Source organism: Branchiostoma belcheri, unplaced genomic scaffold (genome assembly GCF_001625305.1).
Source record: "Branchiostoma belcheri isolate BF01 breed outbred unplaced genomic scaffold, Haploidv18h27 scaffold69, whole genome shotgun sequence".
In the NCBI taxonomy this organism is placed as follows: domain Eukaryota; kingdom Metazoa; phylum Chordata; class Leptocardii; order Amphioxiformes; family Branchiostomatidae; genus Branchiostoma; species Branchiostoma belcheri.
The window spans coordinates 1,730,788-1,757,806 of NW_017804342.1; the positions used below are offsets into that span (position 1 = coordinate 1,730,788).

The 27,019-nt window shown below is 37.5% G+C and overlaps 1 protein-coding gene across 1 annotated transcript; it reads left to right on the forward strand.

Moving 5' to 3' along the window:
- LOC109484139 (glutamate receptor ionotropic, kainate 3-like) lies at nt 1–26,899 on the forward strand. Its single transcript, XM_019787360.1, has 15 exons — nt 1–84; nt 1,298–1,489; nt 1,730–1,891; nt 5,862–6,027; nt 6,797–7,024; nt 7,503–7,594; nt 10,507–10,515; nt 22,222–22,383; nt 22,849–23,014; nt 23,570–23,797; nt 24,133–24,278; nt 24,911–25,023; nt 25,504–25,633; nt 25,975–26,067; nt 26,541–26,899. Exons 1-15 carry the CDS (start codon nt 43–45, stop codon nt 26,685–26,687), a joined length of 2,076 nt encoding a protein of 691 aa, XP_019642919.1. The 5' UTR covers nt 1–42; the 3' UTR covers nt 26,688–26,899.
- The last annotated feature ends 120 nt before the right edge of the window (nt 26,900–27,019 follow it).

Genomic DNA, 27,019 nt, shown 5'->3' on the forward strand with positions numbered 1-27,019 from the left:
ATCGTTAGCGTTATAAAGGTACAAGATTTTTAGTCCGACACCATGGATGAACCAGGCAGTGTTCTACGTGTAGCTGTGTTCGAGGTAAGAAATTTGTTGATTTAAGGCATCCAATGCAGTTTCAGGGGAGCAAAACTGGTCCATTTTCTGGTTATTCTTTTAAAATATTAAGTTGAATTAATCCTATACCATAGGAGACTGTTTTTTGTGATGCAAAGATTCGATGTCACTAACCAAAAACGGTTTCTTGTTTTGTCTGAACAAAAACCCTACGCCGATTCTATGCATTAGTGGGCAGTGCCCAGGAAATAAAGAGATGCCTTACGTAGCTTGTTTTGGGCTTTTTTTAACGCCTCATGTATGAAATAATGACAAAAATGTGCCAAGGAATGACAACAAATGTCAATATCAGACTATTACTCATCCAGAATATAATATTTTTGTCTAGCCGCCCTAGATTTGCATTGCTTGCGTTAAACTGGCAATGCTTCAAATATGATAAGTGATACATTTATCTTGACAACACCCTTTGTCAGGCGAACAGAGTGAATCCTTAATACTGATTTGATATTGAGGCACATTATGGGTGATTACGTTTTGCCTTTTTTGGACCATCGGTTTTAAGGTTGACCTGATTATACGTAGGTATTTGGTATGTTTAGTGTTGATAGTGTTGATGCCGCATTATGTATCATTAGGCCGATACAGAAAGGCAATTTACAAAGTAAGCTGCATTAACCCTCAGCTACTCTATTAGTGGCGGTGTCAAAATATTACACCATACAAATGTGTTTAAAAAATGACAACAAGGATGTTTGCCATGATTTTCATAATATATTACATTCTTGTAGTTTCTGGTGGCGAAACAAACCCAGTGTGCCTCGTTAGGCCTGTTTTACCGCCTGCTATGAATGTCAGAAATTTAGGATAATTGCAAAAAACATGGAAGTAAGTGACAATCACAGGAATTTTTTTTAATTAAAAGATTTTAGTTTTGGGTGCAAAAAGGTTACATAAAGACCATTTAAGACTTTGAAACACTGGAGACCATTGCAAGAAGACACTTTGCAATGCCCAGTGTAATTTTTTTCTTACTAAAAATTCTGAACCTATTGCAGAGCCATTTGCAATTTTATGCTGCAGCTTAATGATATAAAATCACTTCGACAATGGGAAGGAAGGGCCAGTAACCTGAATAGCGATGCTAATATGTTGAAAGGTATTGAAAATGACAATCTAGATAAGAAAATGTCAATAATTTGGCGAAAAGTTTGCATAACATTGCTTTAAATTGCAGAGACCACCATTTGTGGTAAAAGAAGCAAGTCCCACGGGATATGAGTGGGTTGGATTTTGCATCAGTCTGCTGGAAGAGTTGTCCAGAATTCTGAACTTCAACTACGAACTGTACGAAACTCCGGATGGGATTTCCGGAAACGAACTGCCTGATGGAACCTGGTCAGGGGTCATTGGAGAAATTACTTCCGGGGTACGTCGACATTTCATTCACAAGTAGAATGTCTACAGGTATGTAGTTATTGTGCAAGGAAAGCAACACCAGCTGTCAAAGAGGTCATATAACTATCTAAAACAGTTGTAAAACAGCGAGATCTATCTATCTATCTATCTATCTAGAGAGAGAGAGAGAGAGAGAGAGAGAGAGAGAGCGAACGCACACAAGTATACCCAAAGAATACCTCCATTTTTTCATTTTGTTCTGTACTTGTAGAAAGCTGATCTTGCCGTGTCAGCGTTGTCCATCACGTCTCTGAGAGAGAAAGCAGTGGACTTCACCAAACCGTTTATGGAGTATGGGAACGTGCTGGTCATGCGCAAACCATCGGAGCAGGACAGGGACCTGCTTGCCTTTGTACATCCTTTCCAGTGGAAGGTATGGGCTTATAGTCCCTATCACACATGACAGAATGTGGCCTCCCGAAAACTAGCCGAACTCCGCTCGACTATGGTCAGGACTAAGTTGGGAGCTAAATCGGCGGAGTCAGTTGGTGATCGGCTTGTTGGCTCAACTGAATGTTACAACATTCTAGGGTGTGGATGGTGTTTGTCTGGTGGTTAAGTCGTGGTTATAAGTCAAATTTGATTCCAATTTAACTGAAATTCAGTTTATGCGTATTGGAACGTTGGCGTAGCCTAAGTCTGATCAGGCTGCCCCCTAACTTTAGCCAACCTCGGTTGTTTGAGTGGTAGAAATTCGGGTCCACTAGCAACTTGATGCTCTGTACGATGTCGGAATTGATCATTTCAAATTCAATTGCTAGGATTTGTTTAGTTTTTGTTGTACTTATTTTGTTTGTTTTGTTTGTTTATTGGTTCGCATATAATTTAATAACAATAAAATGAAAATGTTACTGACAATAAAATAAAATGCTGGGGAAAGATATGAAGCCATAGTGGCTTGTCTGGGATCTTCCCCGACAAAATTAATTAACAACTGAAATAATGCTAACAAATCACATGATAATAATAAATAACAATAGGTAATTAATAAATTTGATCAATATGATCAAAATGATAATAGTAACAAAACAAATAGTAACATGAATAACAAAAGTGATTGATAAATAACGCTAATTAGAAATGATATGTTAAAAACTATAACTTTAACGTTAACAGAACTTTAACTGCAATACAGACATTGGCAGAATTGAAGCAATAACTCAAGAAAATAAATGAATTTTAAAGAGAAACGGAGATTCAGACTTATACAGATGAAATCAAAGTAATAAGAAATCAAATGTCGGTGGAAAAGAAAAGTAGGTGATTTTTAAGATTTCGTTTAAAGCTAATTATTGATGTTAAACATTTTAGGTGGAGCGGGAGATTATTCCAAGTAGTTATACATTTATATTTTACACTCATTTGGGCTAAGGACGTTCTAACTAGGGGGATATGGAAATGGGCACTTTGTCGAGTTTGGTAAGTATGAAAATGGGAATTAAGATTTAGAAGACCATTAAATGTGTCTGGAAGAGAACAAGTAAGGAATTTAAACGTAAATAACATCAGATGAAGTTTATTTATGTCAAAAATATTCAAAATATTAAGTTTTGTAAACAAAGGTGCAGAATGTGCGTGGAAACTGGCGCCGGTGGCTGAACGAACAAATCTTTTTTGGAGTAATACTAGGGGCTGTAGTGTGGTTTTGTAGGCGCATCCCCAGACTATATTCCCGTAGGTTAGATATGGGTATATTAAGCTATTGTATATGGTAATAATGGTTTTTTGTGTAAGAAGATGTTTAATTTTTCCAATAATACCGATAGTTTTTGAAATTTTTTACCTAACATAGTTATATGTGGTTTCCAGGTCAATCGTTCATCAATGATTATACCTAAGAATTTGGCTTGACTCTCTTGAGAAAGGGTCACATTTTTTAGAAAGATTTTGGCGCTTCTATTGTAGGTTTTATTTCTATTACAGAAAATAAGGTAGTATGTCTTCTTAACATTGACTGATAATTATTTGCCTCAAAACCACGATATAAACCTTTTTCCAATTCTTCGTTAGCCAGGTTTACTAGCGTATCAAAATTCGAGTTTGAAAGAAAAAGATTTGAATCATCTGCAAATAGGATAAAGAATATAATTGAGGATGCTTTTTCGAGGTCATTTAAATAAATCAAAAAAAGTAGGGGTCCTAGTATCGAACCCTGTGGGACACCACATTCTATCATTTTAAGTTGTGATTTATAATCATTAAGGGTTACGTATTGCTGTCTATTGGATAGATAAGAAGAGAACCATTTTATTGCGGTGTCACATATACCATATCGTTTTAGTTTATTGAGTAGAATGGAATGATTAACTGTATCAAAAGCCTTTGATAGATCGAGAAAGATTCCTATAGTGTATTCTTTGTTATCTATAGCGGTAGAGATTTTTTCCATTAAGTGTATGAGTGCTAGAGACGTAGAATAGCCCTTTCTGAAGCCATATTGGTGTTTATATAGGATGTTATTTTGGTTTAAATGTTTCAGAAGACGATTATATACTAGTTTTTCCAAGACCTTAGATACGCAGGGAAGGACAGATATTGGTCGATAGTTATTAACGCTAAGTGGATCACTGCTTTTAAAGATAGGCGTCACTTTTGCGACTTTTAGTGGGTGAGGAACAACTCCATTTTGCAAGGATAGAGACAAAATATGCGTTAGAGGGGCAATAACATAGGGCAGTGATAACTTTAGTACTTTAGGGCTTATTTCGTCATGACCAGCAGCTGAGTCTTTTAAGTTTTTGATAATATCTGTAATTTCAGCACAGGTTGGTGGTATAAAAGTTGTTAGGTTAGAATTTACTTGTAAGGTGATGTAGCTAAGAGGGTCTTGTATTCCTTTTGGGATTTTACTCTCAAGCGTAGGTCCAATATTAATGAAAAATCATTGAATTCGTTACATATTTCTTCTTTATTTTCGGTAGTTTTGGTACCAATTTGTATTTTGTTTGGACCAGCTGATTTACTTTTATTACGATTCAAAACGTCATTTATCAGGTTCCATGTTTGTTTTATATTACTGGTGGCTTCATTAAACTTTCTGTGGTAGTATTCCTTCTTTGCATTTTTTAGGAGATGATTTAACTTATTCCGGTATTTTTTATAGATACTGTGGTTTAAGGGTGTCGGGTTCTTGACATATTTAGTAAAGAGCTTGTTTTTTCTGCGTATTGACTTTAACAATCCACTGCTTAGCCAGGGTTTTCTGCGAGAATGTTGGGAGATTTTTGTAATTTTCTTTGGGAAACATTTTTCGTATAACGATCCGTATGTTTCAAAAAATTGATTACATGCTTTTTCTGTGTCTGTTTCGTTTAATACGTCGCTCCATACTATTTCTGATAGGGATTGTGTAAATTTCTGAATGTTAGTTGTGTTAACTCGACGATAAGATATTTTGTCTGTCTGCCTTACTGGCTCGTTTAAATCGGATGTAAGGAATATTGGGAAGTGATCTGATATGTCAGTGATGAGGATGCCAACTTTGATATTGTTGTTAACAGAGTTTGTATAAATGTTATCTATCAAGGTAGCAGAGTAGGGTGTAATTCTGGTAGGTTTGCATAAAAGTGGGTAAAAACCAGATGAGAACATTTCATTTACATGATCAGTAGTGGGTTTGTTAGTGTTGTTTAACAGATTAATATTGAAATCACCAATAATGTAACAAGTTGTTCTTTCCCTATTAATATTGTTCATAGATTCCTTTATGCGCTCATTGAATTCTGCAATGTCGGTATTTGGTGGGCGATACACACAGCTCAATATTGTTTTTTTCTCCTTCGGGTTACTTGGAATTATTTCAATGGATATACTCTTTGTGCCTGTGTCGTCGATGATAAATTCTAGGTCGGGTCGTTCTTGATAGTATACGTCGTTTCTTATGTATAGTGAAACCCCCCCTCCAGATCTATTCTTTCTGCAGTGATGTATGCTATTATAACCAGGTATACTATAATTTTCTGTGATATTATCTGTTAGCCATGTTTCTGTTATTGCAAGAACTGTAAAATTTTGGTGTAAGGAGGAGAGATATTCATTGAGTTCATTAAAATGGCAAGGAAGGCTTCGTACATTTAAGTGGAACAGAGATAGAGTGAAGGACAAGGACAAGTTACAAGATTTATTAAAGGATTCAGCAGTATAATATTGGGAAGATGTATTTATAGAAGTATAAAAGTCATTAAGAAAGTTTGTAAAGTGGTTTGTGTCAGGATCTAAATCAGAAATTGGAGTGATCTTACAATCATCATTTACATCAAATGGGTTAAAAATTAGCGGACTTATGTTAGGAGGATCTTAGATGGTGAACATACAATGAAAATATATTCCACCATATTCTCCAGGTATGGCTGTGTATTGCCGTCAGCATGTTCACCGTCGGGATCCTGCTGTTCCTGACCAGCAGACTGCGGCTGAAGATGAACGCCGGGGACAGACATGCCGATAACGACAGGGCCTTTAACTTGAGAAACAGCCTCTGGTTCGTCTACTGGTCCATGGTGCGGAAAGGTAGAATGAATCATAATTAAAAATCCATAAAATGTTTTAACTTACGTGTACCTAGATGAAAAATGACCAGATTCCTAACAGCAAGTAGGAGGTTATGGACATCTGGGCAGTGTTTTATCATGGGTTTTCGTGAAAACATAAGACATGTGGAGGATTTTATGATGTGACGCCTAAAAGGCTATATCACCATCTATGTAAACAGCAAGTGTTGCATCCCCAATAAGTGCTAGCTGTAAATCATCGTCTTCAATAACAAAATGAAAAAGGTGCTTCTCTAGATTATTCTGTCTAGTATTAATGCGTGAAAACTATCTAATCTCTGCTTGAGAATAGCTAGTATATAGGGTTTATATTTCAATACTATGGGACCTATGGATGGATGAATGCCGAATGTATGGATGGATGGGTGGATTTCAATATCATTGTTTAATTGTTTTGCGTACACATTTTACTTATCGCTACCATAAATAATTAATCCAAAAGTGGGGTCGTGTGGCGTAGCGGCAGAGTGCGCGACTCGGAACTAAGAGTCCCGGGTTCGAGTCCTGACATGCCACCGATCCTGTGCCCTTGGGAAAGGCACTTTACACGACTTTCCTCACTTAGCTCAGGTGCATGTAAATGAGTATTGTCCTGTCGTGTATTTGTCCCATGTGTTGGTGGCGGCATTAATATAAGTTGAAAAAACTTGAGTGTGTCCCCACCACGTCTGGTGATTACATGTTGGAATAAAAAAAATATTAATCCAAAAAAAATCATGATTTTCTAGGAGGGGAGCCACCACCTCGGTCTCTGTCCACGCGGATCATGGCCGGGTTCTGGTGGCTGTTCGTGCTGATTGTCGTGTCCACTTACACCGCCAACCTCACGGCCTTCCTCACCGTCAAACGCCTCAAACACCCCGTCACGTCTCTGGATGACCTCGCCTCGCAAACCAAAGTAAAGTACGGCATCGTCAACCACGGGTCGCTGTACGATTTCTTCCAGAGCCAAGTAGGTGCGTTCCAACTTGTTGTGATAGTCTGGCGATGTTCGGTGAGATCATTGTAAGCAGCATGATTAGAATTGAAACTGTTCTACAAGTAAAAAAAATAAATAAACACAAAGGAATTTTCCACCGAATCCTTTGGTCTTCATCAGCTATATAACACAAGCACGGGATATTTTCGACAGTTTGAAGTCAGGACTTGGTCATAGTTCGACGGAAGTCATACCGCCTCAGTCCCCGTTCGGGGTATGTTGGTGTGCCCTGATGAGCTGGAGAATAATTTACATAATTCAATAACTCAGACAGACTCATCCTGATTTAAGCAACTGTTGTGACTATCAATTATTTTGTGTATGAAATATTTTGTGCTGAATGTAAGCTTGCAGTAGCTATGTATAGCTCGTTTATAGGCATTAAAAATTCACAAAAGAGAACCCATATAACATTGTTATTTTAGCATTGTTACATCTTATCCTTATTTTGAAAGGAACGAGTTCTAGCTACGAAAGACTCTGGCACGGTATGACAGCAAAACCAGAAGATAGCTTTGTCAGCTCGCTGGAGGAGGGGATGAAGCGGGCCAAAAAAGGTGGATATGCCTTCATCGTAGATGGGACATACTTTGTGTATGAGGTAAGAAATACCATTTATGATAATAACTTGAATTAACTTTATTGCTCGACAATCGTACATGGTACAATGTTTTAAGATATTAAGAGGGCATAAGTTAAAGCCATAGACTAAATAAAACAGGCAACGAAATGATAAGAAAAATAAAAATAAACATATATTAAAATACATTTTTGAAAATATTAAACGGAAGAAAAGTTTACAAAAAAATCGAAAAATGTACAAAAAAAGAGATGTATGGTAACTGTAATGGAATCTTTGGAAAGAATAAACCCTTTACAAAGCTAAAGACGACTGAGCTACAATACAGATACATAATAATCTGTAAGAAACATACTAATGTTCGTCATTGTCCCAATATTAGGCCATGAAAGACCCAGACTGTGCATTGACAATGGTCGGTGCTCCCTTCCTGTTTGGAGGCTACGGCATTGCGACAAGGAATGGTAGCCAGTGGGCAAAGAAACTATCAGTTGGGTAAGAATTCTATACAATACTCGCATAGACTCTTCGCAAGGTTGAAGCTCTCGATATTTCATGATGCTGAAACTATATTCTATTTCTTAAGAAAATTAAGTCAAATAAAACTATGCATTTGTAGTATTTATACTTCGTGTGCTTTCTGGGAATTATGACTCTTCTGTTACTATATTGTAAATTCCAAGGCCAAGGTTTTTAGTAACAAATTCTACGTTTTATTTCCTACCCTGGTACATCGTACTTTGCCAGAACACCTGTAGCTCACTAGTCCTTTCTATTTAAGCATATTACGCGTGATATATTTCTGTATCTTGTCGAGCAGGATCTTACAATTAAGAGAAATGGGAAGAATCAACGCGTTAAAAGACCGCTGGTGGCCGGCTGCTGGGTGCTCACTGGATGGGTCTGATAGCAGCGTGGAAGCCAGTGGTCTAACTCTGCAGGATTTTCAAGTGTGTTTCTTGTCATTTTTTATAGCATTAATTTTATCTTCGTAACTCTTGATCAAATTTTAAATCTTACAAAGTTAAATCAACCTTCCAGCCTTACATAAAACGTGACATTTCCATCACTATACAGGGTGTTTTCTATCTCTTGTTCTCTGGCCTGGTGATCGGTCTCCTGGTGGCTGTCGGCGAAGTCTCTTGGCATAAAAAACTCCGCATCAAGAAGGTTAGCAGCGACCCTGAAAGCCTAAAGGTGAGTTTACAGATTCGTCTATTCAATCAATCCAATCAATCACAAACAACCACATCAACCAAAAAATCTTAAAGAAGCCTACATGAAAATGTATTAAGATTTTACTGTTTTTATTAAAGATACGTATCCCTGGGTAAATTTCATTATAGAATTTTTCTCATATCCAGGTTGTTAATTTATCCCAGAATAAACAATAATTACGAGCATTACATCATACTTAATTAAAACTGCATTCAACAAAACAATTGAAAGCACACAAGTTCGAACCGTCATCAACCAAAACCAAAATTTCGTATGGAATGTAACATATAAATATATATGACATTTTAAATGGTTTTGTTGTTGTTTGTTTACAGAGTCAGGATGTAAATGACCACAACAAACGGCCTCAGCAACCGACTGACCACGCCATACTCAGCCAATGTCTTCAGTTGGCTGAACTAGGAGAAATTCGGATCACTATTCAGAGATAAAGTCCCCTAGAAATAATTGAACTGATGTAATGTGCAATGTGGGAAGTACATATCATGAAGGCAATGGCCTGCGTTGATACATTATAAAACATATCTAGTAGAAGAAATCTGTATAAGTGGAATCGTTTAGGAACTCGTGCCTTGCACGAAGGCAGAGATGGTTGAATCCTTTTCTCTCCTTTGGAATTAATTGGCAGCATGTCACACTGAGCCCAACACACTGCTCGAAAATCGGATTAACAACATGTTAGTAACTATCAGTAAAGTCAGGTATTTTTTATCATTTTTGCTTATAATACGGTACCAGAAATCACCGTAAAATGCCTGTAAATATAAGTAGGATAATTTAAAACAAAGCAATAGTAATCTTTGAATTAACGGCCCTGATTTTTATGCAGTATCAATGCTAAGTACAAAGTAACCATAAAACGACTTCATAGGTATTTACTAACATTGGTAAATCTACATTTTCGTGCAGTGACAAAAGCAATGATAAGTTTGAGATAATGTATCCGGTGCCTTGTAGCGCCATGGATGACAGGACTGCCGCTTGTAAAGTATCGCCTACAGCAAAACTAAATACCGTCATCACTCTTCTATCAGTAGGAAACGTCGATATCTATCCGAGTATCGACAGCGAGAATACCAGTCCTACCTGCAAGCAATTTTATAATAATTCTAAATCTTATACGTAGGAGATTTAATGTAGAACAGGGTCAGAAGAGATACATGCTGTACTTGAGAAATCATCTACACAAGAGAAAAATTTCGCCATTCGTAGAAAAAACTACTGACGGAATACCTACAACAACTACTGTTACGGGAAAGCATGGCTAGATAGGCATTAGAGATAAGTTCTATTTCTGTCTTGATATGATTGAGCAACTCAACATCGGCACCTAAGGGCGTTCGTTAATAAAGCTTAAAACTATCGTCACCATCTCTGCAAGAGCGTTATCCATGAATCTATCCAGGAATCCACCGGAAACACCAGCGGGAATGTGCCAGTGCGTGATTATTTGAGCTTATGTGTATGCCTGCGCTATACCTGCACAGCATACAGATAGATAGTCTCCAACAGACTCCTTTGCAGCTAAATAGATAGTAGAAACCGGCCTAAAGAGAATGTAACTGGCCAAGGGAATGAGCCGGTAATACAGGGTCCAATTTACCTGCTATTCGGTCTGCAAATGAGTCTGGTGGAGATAGACAAGACAGGTTTCTTTTAAAACGAGCAGGCATATAGCAGACGTTTCATAATGACCACAAGCTTAAGACGTTAGAAATAGCTCCTTACATAGATGAAACATTCTCATTCTTAACTATGAACGGTGTTTATTAACGTCCATCTTTTTCAAAAGGGCTGTTGGTGTAATTTGTTCTTCCGAAAAACTTCAAAATGTCTCACTTCATGTCTTGAACAATTAGTGATTATATGCAATAAACTAATTCACAAGGCTCGTGTTTTGATGCTACCATGTTATTCAGAGAGACGAATAAAGCAATTTATCTGACAGATTTCTAGATCTACTATATACTAGTTTCTGAATACTCCAAACTACATGCAATATGACATTGATATTAAACATTGTGAAAGCTATTGTGAAAACTTTTACGAATCTAGGTGCAATAAAAAGGCTTATATAGGGGGACTTTTTAGCCTCCACTAGGCCTTTCTATGGGGGGGTAGGGATCATAAGAGTTTGGAAAAAAGGAAATTACTGACCAAATTATGTTTAGAAATTTTACTGTATTTCTAAACCGCAGTGTTAGTCTGATAGAGACTAGGGAGACTAACTGACATCGCTGCCATCGACCTTCACTCCTCACTGAAGAAGGACAATTTATGTTCAGCACTGACTGTGGTACAGAGAATCAATAAATGATACCGTAACATTCAGAGTTCATTTGGGTGAGATGTGCAAAGACACTGTAGGGAATATGATTGTAATCCTTTTTTCCCTTATCATCTTGCTTTACAATACTTTAAATTTCTATACTTTATATTTCTTCACAATGGCTTTAACCTGTGCAATTATAAAAGTTCTCTAATGTCTTTGTGAAAAGTATAGAAAAAGTGCACCGACAATCAAAGACAACCATGGAATCAATGGTATTTGACACGTTTCCCCTATACGTTAAAAGTACAATATTCTTTGAGGTATTGTAGGGACAAATTTTTCTTTGACCCTGCCCGTTGTAAAATTTATTACATTTGGTTACCGGTTGTATTGTTTTGGGTGACTGTGCTGAAAACATAGCATTAATGACGGACAAAATTCTTGAAGCCTGTCTAAAATGTCTTATGTGGGAGGTAGCCAGTAGTAAACCGTGCTGTATAGTGTAGACATATATCGGCTGTCAGACTCTGTGATTGTGATTATTTCCCTGTTCGTGTATAAATGCACCGCATTACGCAACTGCCTGCAAGGGTGAGCTGACTGCAGTTCAGTTGATCTCCGCAGGGCACCATCAGTATAAACACTCACTCACTGGGTCGAGCTTCCCTCGGTGCCAATGACAGCTCTCCATTTCTTCCTATCCTTCATTACTACCATCAGGTTTTTCTTGTCGAGCTGGGTGTCGTCCATTAATTGATTTATGTAGTTTCTTGCTGGGCGACCACGACTTCTTTTCCCATGTGAGGGCTCCCACAGTATTAACTGGTTTATGATTTCATCCTCACTTCTATAGCAGTGTCCGATGAACTTAAACCTTCGTTTCCTTATTGTTTCGCTGACTGTGGGTAGGTCTTCGTATAGTATACTACTTGGTATCCTTTGGTACCAGTGTACATTTTTGACAATTCTAAGCATTTTGTAGTGTAGAAAGTATAAAAGAGGCCCTAAAATGACAACAACAACACTATACTGGTACATTTTGTGGAGTGCATTTGGTGTAATACCGAGCTTGTTCAGTAGGCGGAGTCCCAGGTCAAGTTACTGTAACTAAATAACATGATAGTGGTAGCCGAGGCTGGTGCCATTATCAAGAAATGTAGACGAAAACTTCATGTCTTTGAAATAAATTAAACAACCATATATAAGTTCAAATTTCCAGCCGTCAATACACAAGATCTATGTTATTAATGATGTTGTTATCATGTTGCAGTTGAATTTAAAAAAAACGTATATTATTGATGCAGAAAAATACCCCGAATCGACATCGAAGTGATATTTTTATTTATTGATGACCTCATTTGCACAACATTGAACATTAACCAAACAGTAGAAGGAAAAACAATCATGGCGATTTTTAGATCTCCTAAATGTAGAGCAGTGTGATAAACAAATGAGCACGAGACTGGCATAAGAATTCAGAATATACCATATGTAAATATAACAGTTGGGCGCCGTGTGGCCCAGGCTCGCCGTCTGTGCTCTGACCTCACTTAATCAATAGACCTCTAAATGATTAACGGCCGTCTGCAGAAAACTGTGTACCACAGAGACCACCAGATTCGTGTATGTATGAGGCTGTCAGTTACTGCAGCTGTCAGTGATTGACGGCACATCGTCACACTACAAACCCCTGTAATCTATGGAACTGCGGGTTGGCAGTTTACCATCCATAGCTTACAGTACTGACGTGATGACTGTACGAACCTCAGCACCCTCCCCAGTGCAGGTTTACTCGTGAATGTGGTTCCACCTTTTATGCAGCCCTGGCTGAGACATAGTAGGGACGCAGGTATGTTCGTGCTATACTTGATAAATAGTATGCTATTTGTCATAGTATAAATACGATGCTATTTGTTAAATAGAATAGCAAGGATGCGCTTTAGTAACAACGACTGTAAGGCAATCCTCGTCCATAATGATAGAAATTACAGTTATGACCCGATGTGGAATGGATTACATGTGTTAAGATTAATGAATAGCATATTTTATTTGCTTGGTTGTGGCAAAGCTATATCTTTATGACCAAGACGTACATAATACATGGCAACATTCCATGATCTAGCTGCAAACCGTTTGGGTGAGAAACCTCAATGTTGTGAATATATATATGGTGAGGTTTGCATTCAACACAACTAATTCCTTTCATTTATTTGGTTTTCGAAGAAGATTTCTGTGTTATAATCATTTTTCTGAAAGCATGAAATACATTGTCTTGATAAGCTGTTGAGGTACATGGTGTTTCGGAAAAATCTATACTAATTATGCTTACTTCATGCACATATGGCTTCTAGAGTAATGGCTGATAAAACCTATAGTCATATTGAAAAGGATTCGCTGGAGCAGAAGGGTTAAAACTTGAGAATTGTGACCGTGTCTCTAATGTAAAATAAAGCACAAGTGCTGCTATGTCTGTAACATACATTTCAATAAACCCAATCCTAGAGTTTAAATGGCTTGACCTTAACCCTTGTGGAACGACTGGTTTGAGAGATAAGATAAATGATGGCTGATGTTTTCTTTTATCTTTTAAATCACTGACGAAATAAATTATAGAGACAGATAACGATGCGGATTGATAAAAAAACAGTCGACATCGAACGGCCTAAAACTGTTAAGGAATCAAATTGTTCGCCATGTAAAGGCAACCCCAGTTCCTGACCTTAATCTACGGTTGACATTTTAGCGGGCAGCTAGGGTCCACAGCAAAATGTCTCATGCTAGCCAAATCACCGTTATTTTACCTTTTGCGAAAGTGAACCCCTTTGAAGAATTTATATCTAAGCCTGTATGATTTTTTTGTAACGTATCTAGGTCATAGTCTTTAGTAACTTCTGAATAATAAATGTGCGTTCAAATTGAATTCTAAACGGTCATGGGCTGTTACAGCTACTACCTACCGTTCCATGGAAATGGTAAAGAGACCACTAAGCAGAAAAGGATTTTAACGTATCTAGGTCAGGGTCATTGGTGACTACCAAATAAGAAATACAGTCACGCTGCTCTGTCTGCACTTTAACGTGGGTTTAGTAAGTTTTATTTTGACCCCCTGTCGTCTCTGCGGCGCAAGTACTTTGTAATGCTTAAAAACCGTCATGGCAAAGCGAAACGAGAGCTTTCATACCACCCAGGACCTTTAGACAACGGATCGCGACAAGCAACCCAAAACACAGTGCTGAAGCTAAGCTTGACCCCAATTTTATCTTGTGGGTATAATTACTGCACAGCATATTGTCCTGCTAATGATAACATAGTGTAACTACAGAGATACATACTTTAGCCATCATTGGTAATTGTCTTTAGGGAGATAGCCTTTGAAGGATACTTAATTATTTAGAAAATGACCTACAAATTTTAATGACAGACGTTGATGTGGAAAAAATATTGAAAATAGGTCTTATTGACACATAATGGTTGTGTAATTTTATATCATAGACACATTGGTAGTTTTAAAGATGTGGCTAAAATTTAACATAATGAACATGTATCAAACGTGATAAATATGACAGCTACTGCAATCAGTAGTTTAGACAATGTTGTAATGAAGAATTCTGAATCTGCAAGTTTGACTGTACTATGTCTATTGTAAGTTATGATTAAAGACTTATGCTAAATATCAAGACCACAACTTGTTGGTCCAAATTAGTTAGGAGGATTGTTTATTTAGTAGTGAATCGTATTGATTCTGTATAATTATGCTTATTGGTAGTGTTTTCTATGTTTTTTTATTTGTATGGGTTCCCGAAGATTCGTATATTGGCACCACTGGGTGTCAGCCTTGTGTATGATGCATACATCGTGTTGGCCACACCTCAAAAGTATACCATGTGAATCTGTAAAAAATAAGCAGATAAAAAATATGCCGACAAGAACAACCAAAAAGGGACAGGTTAGTTACAAGATACCATCGCGTACTGCAATAATGGGTAGGAGCAATGACTCCTCCTGGCATTCACCCTGGCTTTTATGGGGTTATAACAGCGCCTAAGGGAACTGGCATGGGCCGTGGAAGATTCACAGCACCAGAGCGCATATTTCTTATAACGTGCTATACAATTGCCTGTGACTAACGTTTGTACGATGACTGCGCAGGAATACCAAGAACCTTAAAATACAAGTAACGTACCTTGACTTAAATTAGTTTAATTAAGCACAGTTATTAACATGCGGGTATGGGATTCATGATGTAGACCTAATGGTGAAGCTGAGAAGTAGATATAGTTAATTTAAATTTACATCCCACTTGATCTCCAACTGTTTCTAGGTTACATACATTTAATTTTAATACCAATTTTAATAATTTGAATAAGATAAATTCAACTAAATGTTATGCTAGTACAATGAATTTACAAGTTAATACCACCTACTGGAATATGATTCTTAAAAATCTAATAGTAATACAACCTGTTATTGCGTTTTTTTCCATTGTGATACAACACGAGAAGCATTTGCACGAGATGAAGGAACGTGATCCGTCCGTAGCCATAGTAATAATGATTTAATTTGTTACGTTGATGGAGGTTAGACATCCAAGTAATGGGATACACTGGAAACATGCATTTACTCAAGGAACTGAATGGATTTTGATGAACTGTATGACAAATCAAGCAGGATCCACGATTGTCGTCAGTGACTAACGGAGTCTGTACTTGAATCTGCATTTTTCCAGAACCTTTTCAAATTTGTCTTTACCAAATTTGCCTTCACCAAATTTGCCTTCACCAAATTTGTCTTCACCAAATTTGTCTCTACCAAATCTGTCTTCACAAAATTTGTCTTAAAAAATTTGTCTGTGGATCTAACCTGTTCTGTATCTGAACACGGGCATCATCACGTACTAATGGCTTGAGGTAAGGCACGTAGAAGGCATTCCTCTGAACATGAAACTGGTTCAATCGTACGGAACGTAATAACTCAACCTCCCGGCCGACGTTAACGGCTACGGAACGACATGCTTCACCTTCACTGGCATTGACAACCAAACATTTCAAGTTATGGGAGTAAAGGTCTTATATGTCATTCTATGAATAATATTACCTTGTATATTCAAACGTTAGAAGTATGAGCTGCCAATCAAAGTTTATGTGTTTGATCCGTTATTCGCTCAACATGTTTATGTCCTATTGTCATTACGGTAGTAGTGGTAGTAGAAATACTATTAGCATTACAGTATAGTAGTAGTAGTAATAGTAGTAGTAGAAGTAGTAGTAGTAGTAGTAATTGTGGCAGTGGTAGTAGTAGTAGCATTATATAGTTATGATTTCATTTCATTTTTATTTATTTATACAGGGTTAGCATATCGCCATGTTGGCGCTTTTCATTGTTGTTGGCGCTTCTAACTTTTCCACAGTTCTTTAAACTCCCATTTAATAACAATATAGATATTTTACAGGAATGAAATGAACAGAATGTAGCTAGCAAACTCCGTGCTGCCGGCAGGGCGCCAAAGAGCTAACACTGCAGGCGGTCCGAAATTAAATTACGAGATCAGGGTTTAATGAGAGAATCATCGTGTGGTGTCCTTCGAAAACCAACTTTCTCTAAATAAATCAATGTTTTCATCTCATGATTAACCAGTAACTATATTTACTGATTAATGAATGCCATAAATAGACTAAAGGTTAATCAGCTGTCTTCACTACAGTATTGATTTTGTAATCAACTCGTTTGTTCTGTCTTATGTTGTTACTCCGAGATTTCGCATTTATACAGATGTAAACTCTATAACGAACGATTTTGCGCATTTATCCTCCATACGTACTGCAAATCTCGATGATCCTGTCCAGATTGACTATCGATTGGCGCTATTTCAATCAATTTAAATGCAAACCAGACTAGTCGAAGTTGTGACAAGGTTAGTTTTATTTTTTGTTTTGGAATAAAGTTTAATCCGCCCTTAAAATAATAAATTATGTTCCTACATCTATTATTATATCTAATTAATCATTATTTATTCATCTATATCTGATTAATCATTATTTTTTTCAAATTTCAATTGCAAAATAATAAAAGTGAAACATAATTCTACACACCACTGGTCGATTGGCATGATTTTAATTTTTTTAAGCTCATTTGATGAATAGAATCGTATTATAAATTTCAGAGCACGTTTGCTTGCCATGCAGGAGGTAGAATCTCACAACGAATGGTGCTTGTATCTTGTAGTGATATCAAAAATAAGGCACGGCCACCCAGTTGTAAGGAAACTCATTTGGAGGCGCGGAAACGTCCCAATGCCCTGAAGAAATAAGATAGGGCAATGGACGGATGGATGGGAGATGCTCCTAGGTAACCTCACGTTCTCACCCTTACTTTACTTTTATCACATTTTGGCTGAGGGTCATGAAGGATAAGACCTTTTGAAACACATTTCACAGCTCATGAACCATGGTTTAATGAATTACACTCTACAAAATAACAGTTAATATAGCGGTACTGTTATTTATGGTACTTTGGTACAAGGCTATGTCATTCGTAACAATCTTACAATTGGTTGTTCATTAATAATGTACAATGTATCTCAACGGAGACTTGGGTCATAAGTGCATTTAGTACATGTACCCATCAGGCAGGTCTTAGAGTACGTATTAAGTCGGTGCCGTTACTGCCAAAAAGAACAATCTTGTCATTGCTGTCAATCAAGTTTTGATTTGCAAACATTTGGGCCAATTGAGGCAGTCATTCAATCATTCAATCACCCGTTTATATGTAAGCACACCAGGTACTGGTGCATTGCGTCCATATTTTTTCTGCCCGTTTTTTTTAATTATTTTAGTCACATTCCTTTATCAATAATTTAAATTTTGATGAATACAAATATCCATTTTATACAATTGTATCCATCACCTTTCATTCTATAGTAACTTTCCTCCCAAAGCTACGATGGTCATTGTTCATTGCATTCAGAATGCAAAACGTATGACTTTATACAAGTATTCATTGATGGGGCTTTTATTTGAATTCTACAGTTATGCTATGCATTGTTTTCAGGTAAAATTGACTTAAAAACTTGCGTTTGGTGACGTCGCAAACATTTCAAATGTTCAATTTACGTCTAGGTCAGGGGCTTCTAAAATGCCAGGAATATGGGCTGAGAAGCTTGCCTACCGTGAAATTGGTGCCATTTTTAAGCGACAGAGAAGGCGCCACGATGTCAATGTGCACATTTCAATGACTGATTACATAATCTCAACATATAGAACGTGAGCTAGAGGAAAATTGACCGGCGCTGCAAAAAAGCGAATTTCAGAAAGCCATGACAAATCACATTATTTGCAGGAGCAACATTACTTTGATGATATTGGAATGAGATTGGAGCATGTTTCCATTACCCTAAACAAAATGTGTCTTTTTGTTCAGGGAGGTAATAGCAGAATACATTTGTGTTGTAATTTGTAACAGTGTATACACTTTTGTAGTTGCACCACCCTTTTGTCGTATTGGGATCAACAGGATTTAGAGAGAGGGGCGAATACAGAGAAGAGAAGAGAAAGAATAATTCTTTGTAAAAAAACATCATAGTTGAAGAATAAAGACATACCCGGTAACTGTTAATTCTTCTGTATATTCCATATTTAGTGGTAATAATAATACGAATACAAGCTAGAACGTCTATTGCTACTTAAGCACCTTAGCCACTCATGTTGGTTTGTAGGTGTTATCATGCGTGTGTGATTGCCATACTAGTAAGCTAAAAGAAGGTTACAGTGGCGCATACATATACGATGCCCAAAACGATGCCCATAACAATTTCCTGCCAATAAAACTTTATTGTCTCTTAGCTAAAACGGCGCGGCCAATTACTTAGTGATAGTTTATCTGCCTTGTTCCAGACAATAAGCATGGCCCCCTGTTTACGTAATTAGGCCTGTTAGGTGTAGAGATAGAATTGCTCGTGTAACCCCAGAGTCTATAATTACTAGACAAATTATGTAGTTAGCAGATGTTCTTGTCAAATAGATAAGGTAACGCCATGTGTTCCCTTAATCTAGGCCGTCATTTTTCTTTTAGATCGAGTAAGGAATGTTTCTTTTATGGAAAATGTTACGTTAATGTTTAGTTTTAAAACTCATAAGCTCATATCAGGTATCCCGATAAACAAACTAGAAAACAATGTAAAGCTTAACTAATCCTGTTGCGTAATAACAAAATAGGATGAGTTTGCATAAAAATCATTCAACAAATCCATTAAGCATATTTACTAGATAGCTAATCTTCTCAGCCATGGTGAAGGTGCATTCTGTCATAAAATTATCCCAGAAGCATTGAGACACATATATATGCTATTCACTTTATTATTTCGTGATTTCATCCCAACAGTTTTGGTCACCCCCCTCCCTATTTGTAGCTCGCTCTACATTAATCTACTTTTGTTTGCTAATGTTGAGTCAAAAACAGGTCAGGTATATCGCATCTAGCACTCGCGAGCAGGTTTTCATTCACTCGAGAAGTTAGGGTTTAGAAATCGTGTCACGTCCAACTCGGATTTTGTTATTCCGGGAAAATATCGCCATTCCCTCTAGCTGAAGGCTGGTTCTTTGTCAACGATACAGCAAAGCACTCGCTGAATAATAAGAACAAATAAAAACCTTAGAAAACCATGGTTATCAACGAACAAATCTAACGTGTCAATATGTCTTTATAATTGGTGGGTGGGAAATCTGTCGAGGGAGTTGTAAAGATTATCTGCCTGCAAACCAGCTGGTTTCAAAATCGTAAATCGATTTGACGTTACACGTGGGAGGGCCTGGTAACATTATCAACTGCGATTGATACTTAAATGTGTTCACTTATTGCATGTAATCTGCGCTGAGCTTGCAAACTTTGATCAAGATTTATTGTTTAATTCCTTTCCTGTAATACACAAGCATCTATCGGGGAAATGATTTAGTGAGCGTAAAGTAATATACCAAGTCAGTGAAAAGTAATTTTTGGTTTCCAAATACGTTTTTTAATTTATGATATATAAACATTACGGTTTATGTACATATGTATGAACTTGGGAACGACCGTATGGCGCTCCTGGCTTTGAGATTTAAAAAACTGGCGGCGAGTTATTGGCAATTTCTCTTACAGTGAAGTGTATGGGGCACCAACAAGGAAATGCTAACCCATGATTTCAGCTCGTCAAAGGTGTTCTGTTGTTTGAAATCTAGATATTTTTCATGTCTAATGTGTGAACATCTAAGATGTTAATTCTTGAATTAAACATGGAATTAGTTGTGATTATATCGAGCAGTTTTGTTTGATGTACATATAGATATCTTCGAGATCTTGCCTGTTTATAACGCCCTTGTAAATATGTGCAGGAATACAAGGCCATGCAATTTCCATAAGCACGGCTTAATCAAACCATTCTTTTTGTGACACATTCATCCGATTTAAATGCAATTTGTGTGGTATTTACGATAACCTATACGTTGATGCACTCGCAGAATTGCAACGTGTTCCTCGGCTTATCAACCTATTTGTAGGCAATAAAAGCATGTATTTTTTTATTTCTCTTTTATCAATTTATCTTCGGTGTATATAACAGGGACGCTACCAATTGGTGTTGATGTATTAAAGTAGGGTTCCTTCCCTCTGTAGCACACCATTTAACTCACCATTCACGGTGCTTGGCGGCTTTATTTCATGTGCACATCTAACGTTGGAAGCGTACCTTGGGGTTTTACTAATGACCTCCTTGGTGATATTGAGTTATGGTAATCCATGTGACTAGGAATGATATATTCCTGAATTTGTAAATGTTTTATAGTCGATTTGTTCCTTTCGCAATTTGCAGTTGGCAATTTTACAGAGCAAATCCAGGAGGGCGTTTTAATGGTGTGTTGGCAATCTAATAGCTGCAGAAACCTCGCTCTGCATCACTAGGACTTCACAGGCGACCGCTTTTGTTGTTTACACAGTTCGGATGTGACTGACTCTATCAAAGCTATGGACACGCCAGTGCTGAGGGTGGCTGTCTTTGAGGTAAGAGGTACATTTTGTAAGTAAAACCTATATTTTGTAGCATCCTGGTTTACAACACATTTGTAGAATATTACACGAGTATGATGATGCAGCCATCCGTGTATTTGATTGGCAAATAAGGCAGTATTGCCAGTTGTAACGGCCGAAGGCAGTTAATGAAATTTCCAGGCAGAATTTCTGGATGAGGAAATCTGCCTGATAGCATTTACTCTTTATCTTTATCTGATATCATTTAATCTTTATATCACTTTCCTTTTACATCTGAAGCTCAGAAAATCATCTTGAAAACAGTTATACAGCAATGAAATCGCTCTAAATGTCTTTCAAGTAGCGTAAAATATAATATACATGTGATATAAAATGGATTTCTGCCAAGGCATCTGTACATTCGCATGCTTGTACTTTTTCTTAAACCATGAGGGCCAGAAGAAATTAACCAGGCCTTTCTGTCGTATTTAGAGGTCCCCATTTATAGTCAAGCGAGTGAGTCCGGACGGGTTCCAGTGGAGTGGGTTCTGTGTGGATCTGCTGAATGATCTGTCATCCGTGGTAGACTTCCGGTATGAACTGTACGAAAGCCCGGACAACATTGCAGGAAATAAACTTCCTGACGGCAACTGGACGGGAGTTATTGGTCAGCTTGTTAATAAGGTATATTTTCTAAATTGCATATATATAGGCCGTATTAATTTATAATCCACATTTCTATTTTTACACATCATCATTTAATGACAAATCCCTACCCGTTGTCTCAGCACGTCGTTTATTCTACCACTGAGACTCAAATATGTTGTTTTTGGTGTTACAGTAAGGGTTATTTTTGGAACCGTTTGAATGGCCATTATGTACCATTTTTGTACAAAAAACGTAATATCTAATTGAAAAAAAATCTTTTGTGTGATTGTAATTTCCCACCTGTTATGACATTTGTGCCAAACAGCCCACACCAGATGCACTCAGTTTTTGTTGCCACCACAAACTACAGGAATGTAAAGAAAATATTTTCATTATATTTTAATTTGTATAATCTGAAAGTATTTGTTGTTTATTCTAGAAGGCTGACCTGGCCGTTTCCGCCCTGACAATTACGTCACTGAGGGAAAAGGTTGTTGACTTCACCAAACCTTTTATGGAGTATGGAAACGTACTCGTCATGCGCAGACCGTCACAGGAGGATAGGCACATCCTGGCGTTTACCCATCCTTTCCATTGGCAGGTGACAAACAATCTTTGTGTGTAACATACATACATACATACATACATACATACGTAACATACATACATACAGATAAGGATAGCCTATTTAACTGAGCAGCGAGTAAGTGTATCTTCAAATTGCACAGACATTCATTCAAATCCCTAGCTGTAAAACATATAAAGAGTCCAATTCCTTACATGATCAAATTGTTTAAGGATGAAAGTCTGTAATTGTATAGCTAGCTGCTGATTGTGGAGTTTATTGCTTGATTCTTTTTTTTTTCAACTTTTTAGTATGTGTTTTTAGGGTCAAAGTATAATTTAGAAAAATGGTTGTATGACGAGCCTATAATAAGCCTTTGGCCTGCCTTGTCTTTCAGACACGTATATGTGATGGATTAAGAGATCAATCAATGAGAAATTCTACTTTTAACATAAGGGCTAAAGAAACGCATTAGAGATCAGGTGCTCCTCCCGTTCCCAGGTCTGGTTGTGTATCGTTACCTGCATGTTCACGGTCGGGATCCTGCTGTTCCTGACCAGCAGACTGCGGCTGAAGATGAACGCCGGGGACAGACATGCCGATAACGACAGGGCCTTTAACTTGAGAAACAGCCTCTGGTTTGTCTACTGGTCCATGATGCGGAAAGGTAATCAAATGCTAATATGTTATGAAGAAAAAGCTTCGAGGACAATAGGTTTATCACAAAGATGCGTCAATATATCTTTCTGTATGGCCTTGACTGGGTCCCTGTTACACATACAGATCCTTCCTCCGAACATCAGCCGACCAGGGTTGGCTGGTGTTTAGAGCAGTCTGAATAAATTTAGGACACGCCAAGCTTTCTATACATGTTAAATCGAATCTAATTTAAGTTAAATTTGAGTCAAATTTGTACTGCCAACGTCACTCTGACCTACTTGGATTTTATGTGCTCATGACCGTATTACTGCTCGAATAAAATCAAATGCTGTAATTTTGGACTAAATAATAGTAGTGAATGTAATTACCAAACTTCATGTTATTTAGTTACTTATTTACTACCATTACCATAAGTCTTTAGGTGTTTTAAAGTAAATATTACCCTAAGTTACTGGCATTTATTGCCATTGATAAAGCCACTTTTCATATATTGCGGGGTTCTTCGATTAGTCAATACTCTCGTATGCGTAACAGAGGATTTTTGTACTCTACAATTCAAAAGGAGGAGAGCCACCACCCCGGTCTCTGTCCACGCGGATCATGGCCGGGTTCTGGTGGCTGTTCGTGCTGATTGTCGTGTCCACTTACACCGCCAACCTCACGGCCTTCCTCACCGTCAAACGCCTCAAACACCCCGTCACGTCTCTGGATGACCTCGCCTCGCAAACCAAAGTAAAGTACGGCATCGTCAACCACGGGTCGCTGTACGATTTCTTCAAAGCGCAAGAGAGTGAGTATCTTACACATTTATTCTCGAAAACGAAGCCAGGTCACGATAAGGGGGGTTTAAAATCATCTTTATTACAATGTATATACATGCAAGACTAAGGGTTGCTTGGGAAAAGCGTAAGTCAGGCTAAATAAATCAGGCTAAATAAACTTACAAATAAAATGTATTTTATTACCTGAGAGTAAAATTTGTAAAGTCCATCCCTATATGAATAAAGGAGGATCTGTTCCATGGAAGAAGAATAAGGAAAAACTAGCACAGGTATGTGTAAACGATAAAATAGGCGCAAGCTACATATACTGGCGTCTTACTGAATTTTACTTTTCTCTCCTTAGGCACAAGTTCTATCTATGAAAGACTTTGGTACGGCATGAAGGCAAACCCTCAGGAAAGCTTTGTCAGTAACCTTCACGAGGGGATGGACAGAGCGAGACAGGGAGGATATGCCTTCATAACAGATGGCACGTATTTCGTGTACGAGGTAATTCCATTAGCAATGCATGTGGCATAACATGCTTTATAAAAAAAAGGTTGTGACATATACAAAAAGGTTGCCATAAGATTTTATGTTGCAACGTTATAGCAAAAGTTCTACAGAACCGGCATCATTGAGGATTTCTTTGTTTTTGTCTTGTTTCATTTTTTTTCAAATTAGATTTAAATAAACTTACAATTGAGCTGTTTATCATGAACGATATCTTTGGCAGTGTTTATTTTGATGTTCATAAAATATTTGCATAAGAAGCTATTACATGTAAATAGCAATAAAAGTAGTTGATTGGGATACCTTGTGGTGTTTTAGCAGATTCTTTGTCTGTACCAGATGAAAGTCTTGAGTTCAAATTTATCCAAATAGAGTAATTAACCAAAGTAGACTGACTCTCCTGGCCAATTTTTTCCTCAATTTTTTTAATCAAATACCACGATCCATATCACCTTAGGAAGGCCTGGTTAAAGCTAGTGGGTGCTATTATCCAATAAATCCCCCCCCCCTACTTGTTCATAGTTTTTGAATGACCGTTTAAACTTTGAACCGTTTGAATGACCGTTCAAAGATTGTGCACAGGATGGTGGTATGTAAACTAAATGCAGTTTTTGTTCTCACACTGATAGGCAATGAAAGACCCTGAATGCCGGTTGAGCATGGTTGGAGCACCGTTCGTCTATGGCGGCTATGGGATTGCAACAAGGAACCACAGTCACTGGACAGAGAAACTCACTGTCGGGTAAGATGAGCGGCTCAATAAAAATGATTCTCATGATTGCCCTGACTGCAATACACCCCCGCACTGACATGTTTAAAAGAACCTGGATATAGGGATTTTCTTCTCATACAACTTGTACTGTATCTCACCTGCTTAGTACGTTTCGGTGTCTATCAGAGCTTCTGACTGGAGTTCTTCTTTTCGTCGCTATATGTAGCGATGTAGGTGGTGCTTTTGCGGAGAGAACAATCCCAAACGTGACTAGTTTTATACCCCCCCCCCTCGTCTGGGTTTACCACTGGGGTGTCCATCATCTATTCATTGCCATTCTTCTCTTATTGAAATGCAAGATAATGGGTGGAAAATAATTACAGTCACACAACATTTTATACTTATTATATTTCTTCTTTTTTTTTATTTTGGTGAAAAAACGTTACATAATGCCCCCTTGAGATATAAGTGGCCCTGATTATATAGATCATGATCTTTCCCATTTTGCAGCATCTTACAGTTGCGAGAGTTGGGCAGAATCAACACGCTGAGGGACCGATGGTGGCCAAAGTCAGAATGTTCCCTAGATGGGTCTAATCCCAGGCCCAATGCCAGCGGTCTAACATTAGCTGACCTGAAGGTACATTTCTTTACAAACATGAAGCCTTTTAACCAGAACTCTAAAAAAACACTTTAACTGTAGTTACTCTTAGAAACTTCCCTTGAATACAAAGACTCTAAGTCTGTTAAAAGACTTGTAATCGATATGGTTGCTTACGTAAATTCTGAAAAGACTACAATGAGAAAATAATTTTAGAGCTACCAGCACAGGCAATATTTTTATGCTAACGCTTGGTTTTATTGATCTCTATGAGTTTTGATCAGATTACATTAAACAGAAGACGGAGTTCGCTATTTTTTCCGAAAAATGGTAACATCTACATGTGTATAATGTACCTGTTTCTTGCGATGTTCCAACAGGGAGTGTTTTACCTGTTGTTCTGTGGTCTGATGCTCGGAGTTGTCGTTGCTCTTTGTGAAATCTACTGGCAGAAAACACATCACGCCAAGGAGGTAAGCAGCCTTACGGCGAGTTTATTGCGCCTTTCTGGAATCATTAGAATCAATAACCTGGTATTCGTCAGATCTTGTTATTAAGTTTTCACTACTAAAACTTTGATTTATCAGTGCTATATGGCTAAATGTCATATTCACTAGAATTACTGATTACTTGCAACATTTGTGGCAAGATGATATTTTCGTTAGGGTTGTTGTATTACAATCTGAAGACAAAACCAGCAGGACACTGCATGTTACTCTATAACTAGTCTTTATTTTACTCTGTCACTGTTTGTAAGTTAACTTTTCTCTGTTTTCTCTAACTTATAAAAGTTAAAGTGATCCTTTGTTACATGTTTAAACTTTAAAAGTTTGAGCTTTTGATACATACAGAGAATTATCTCACCCAGAGCTTTCGACCAGTCACTGTGATTTTCCTCAGTAAACTGACCCTGTTACATGTTTTATTGTATATGCTTGTTTTACAGAGTCAACACACCATGCCTATGGACGAAGGCCATGAGTGCACAGACCATGCCTTATTAAGGGAGTGTATACGAAGGGTCGAACTTGGTGAGATTCGCGTCGTCTTTCAGAAGATCGAGTCAACGAACAACAAAGACGGGAATCCGTGAAAGACAATAAATAGACAAGTCGTTCTGAGTGCTTTATTCTAAAACATATCATGTTTCTTCTGTTGACCGTGCCTTTACTATTGAAAGACCATGTTGATGAAATCAAAATGGTGCTAAATGTAGGCCAGCTATATCATATGCGATTTTATTGGAAACTACTTCTACTACAACATTTACTGACACAGAGCTAAAACTTTTTGTTTGTTTGTTTGTTTGTTTAGTTTGTTTGTGTGTTTTATTAGGACCTACTTAATGTGTAACATACATTTTACAATATTCTAATTAGAGTCCGCTACAATACGATTCGGCGTAATGTACAGAACAGAAACTAA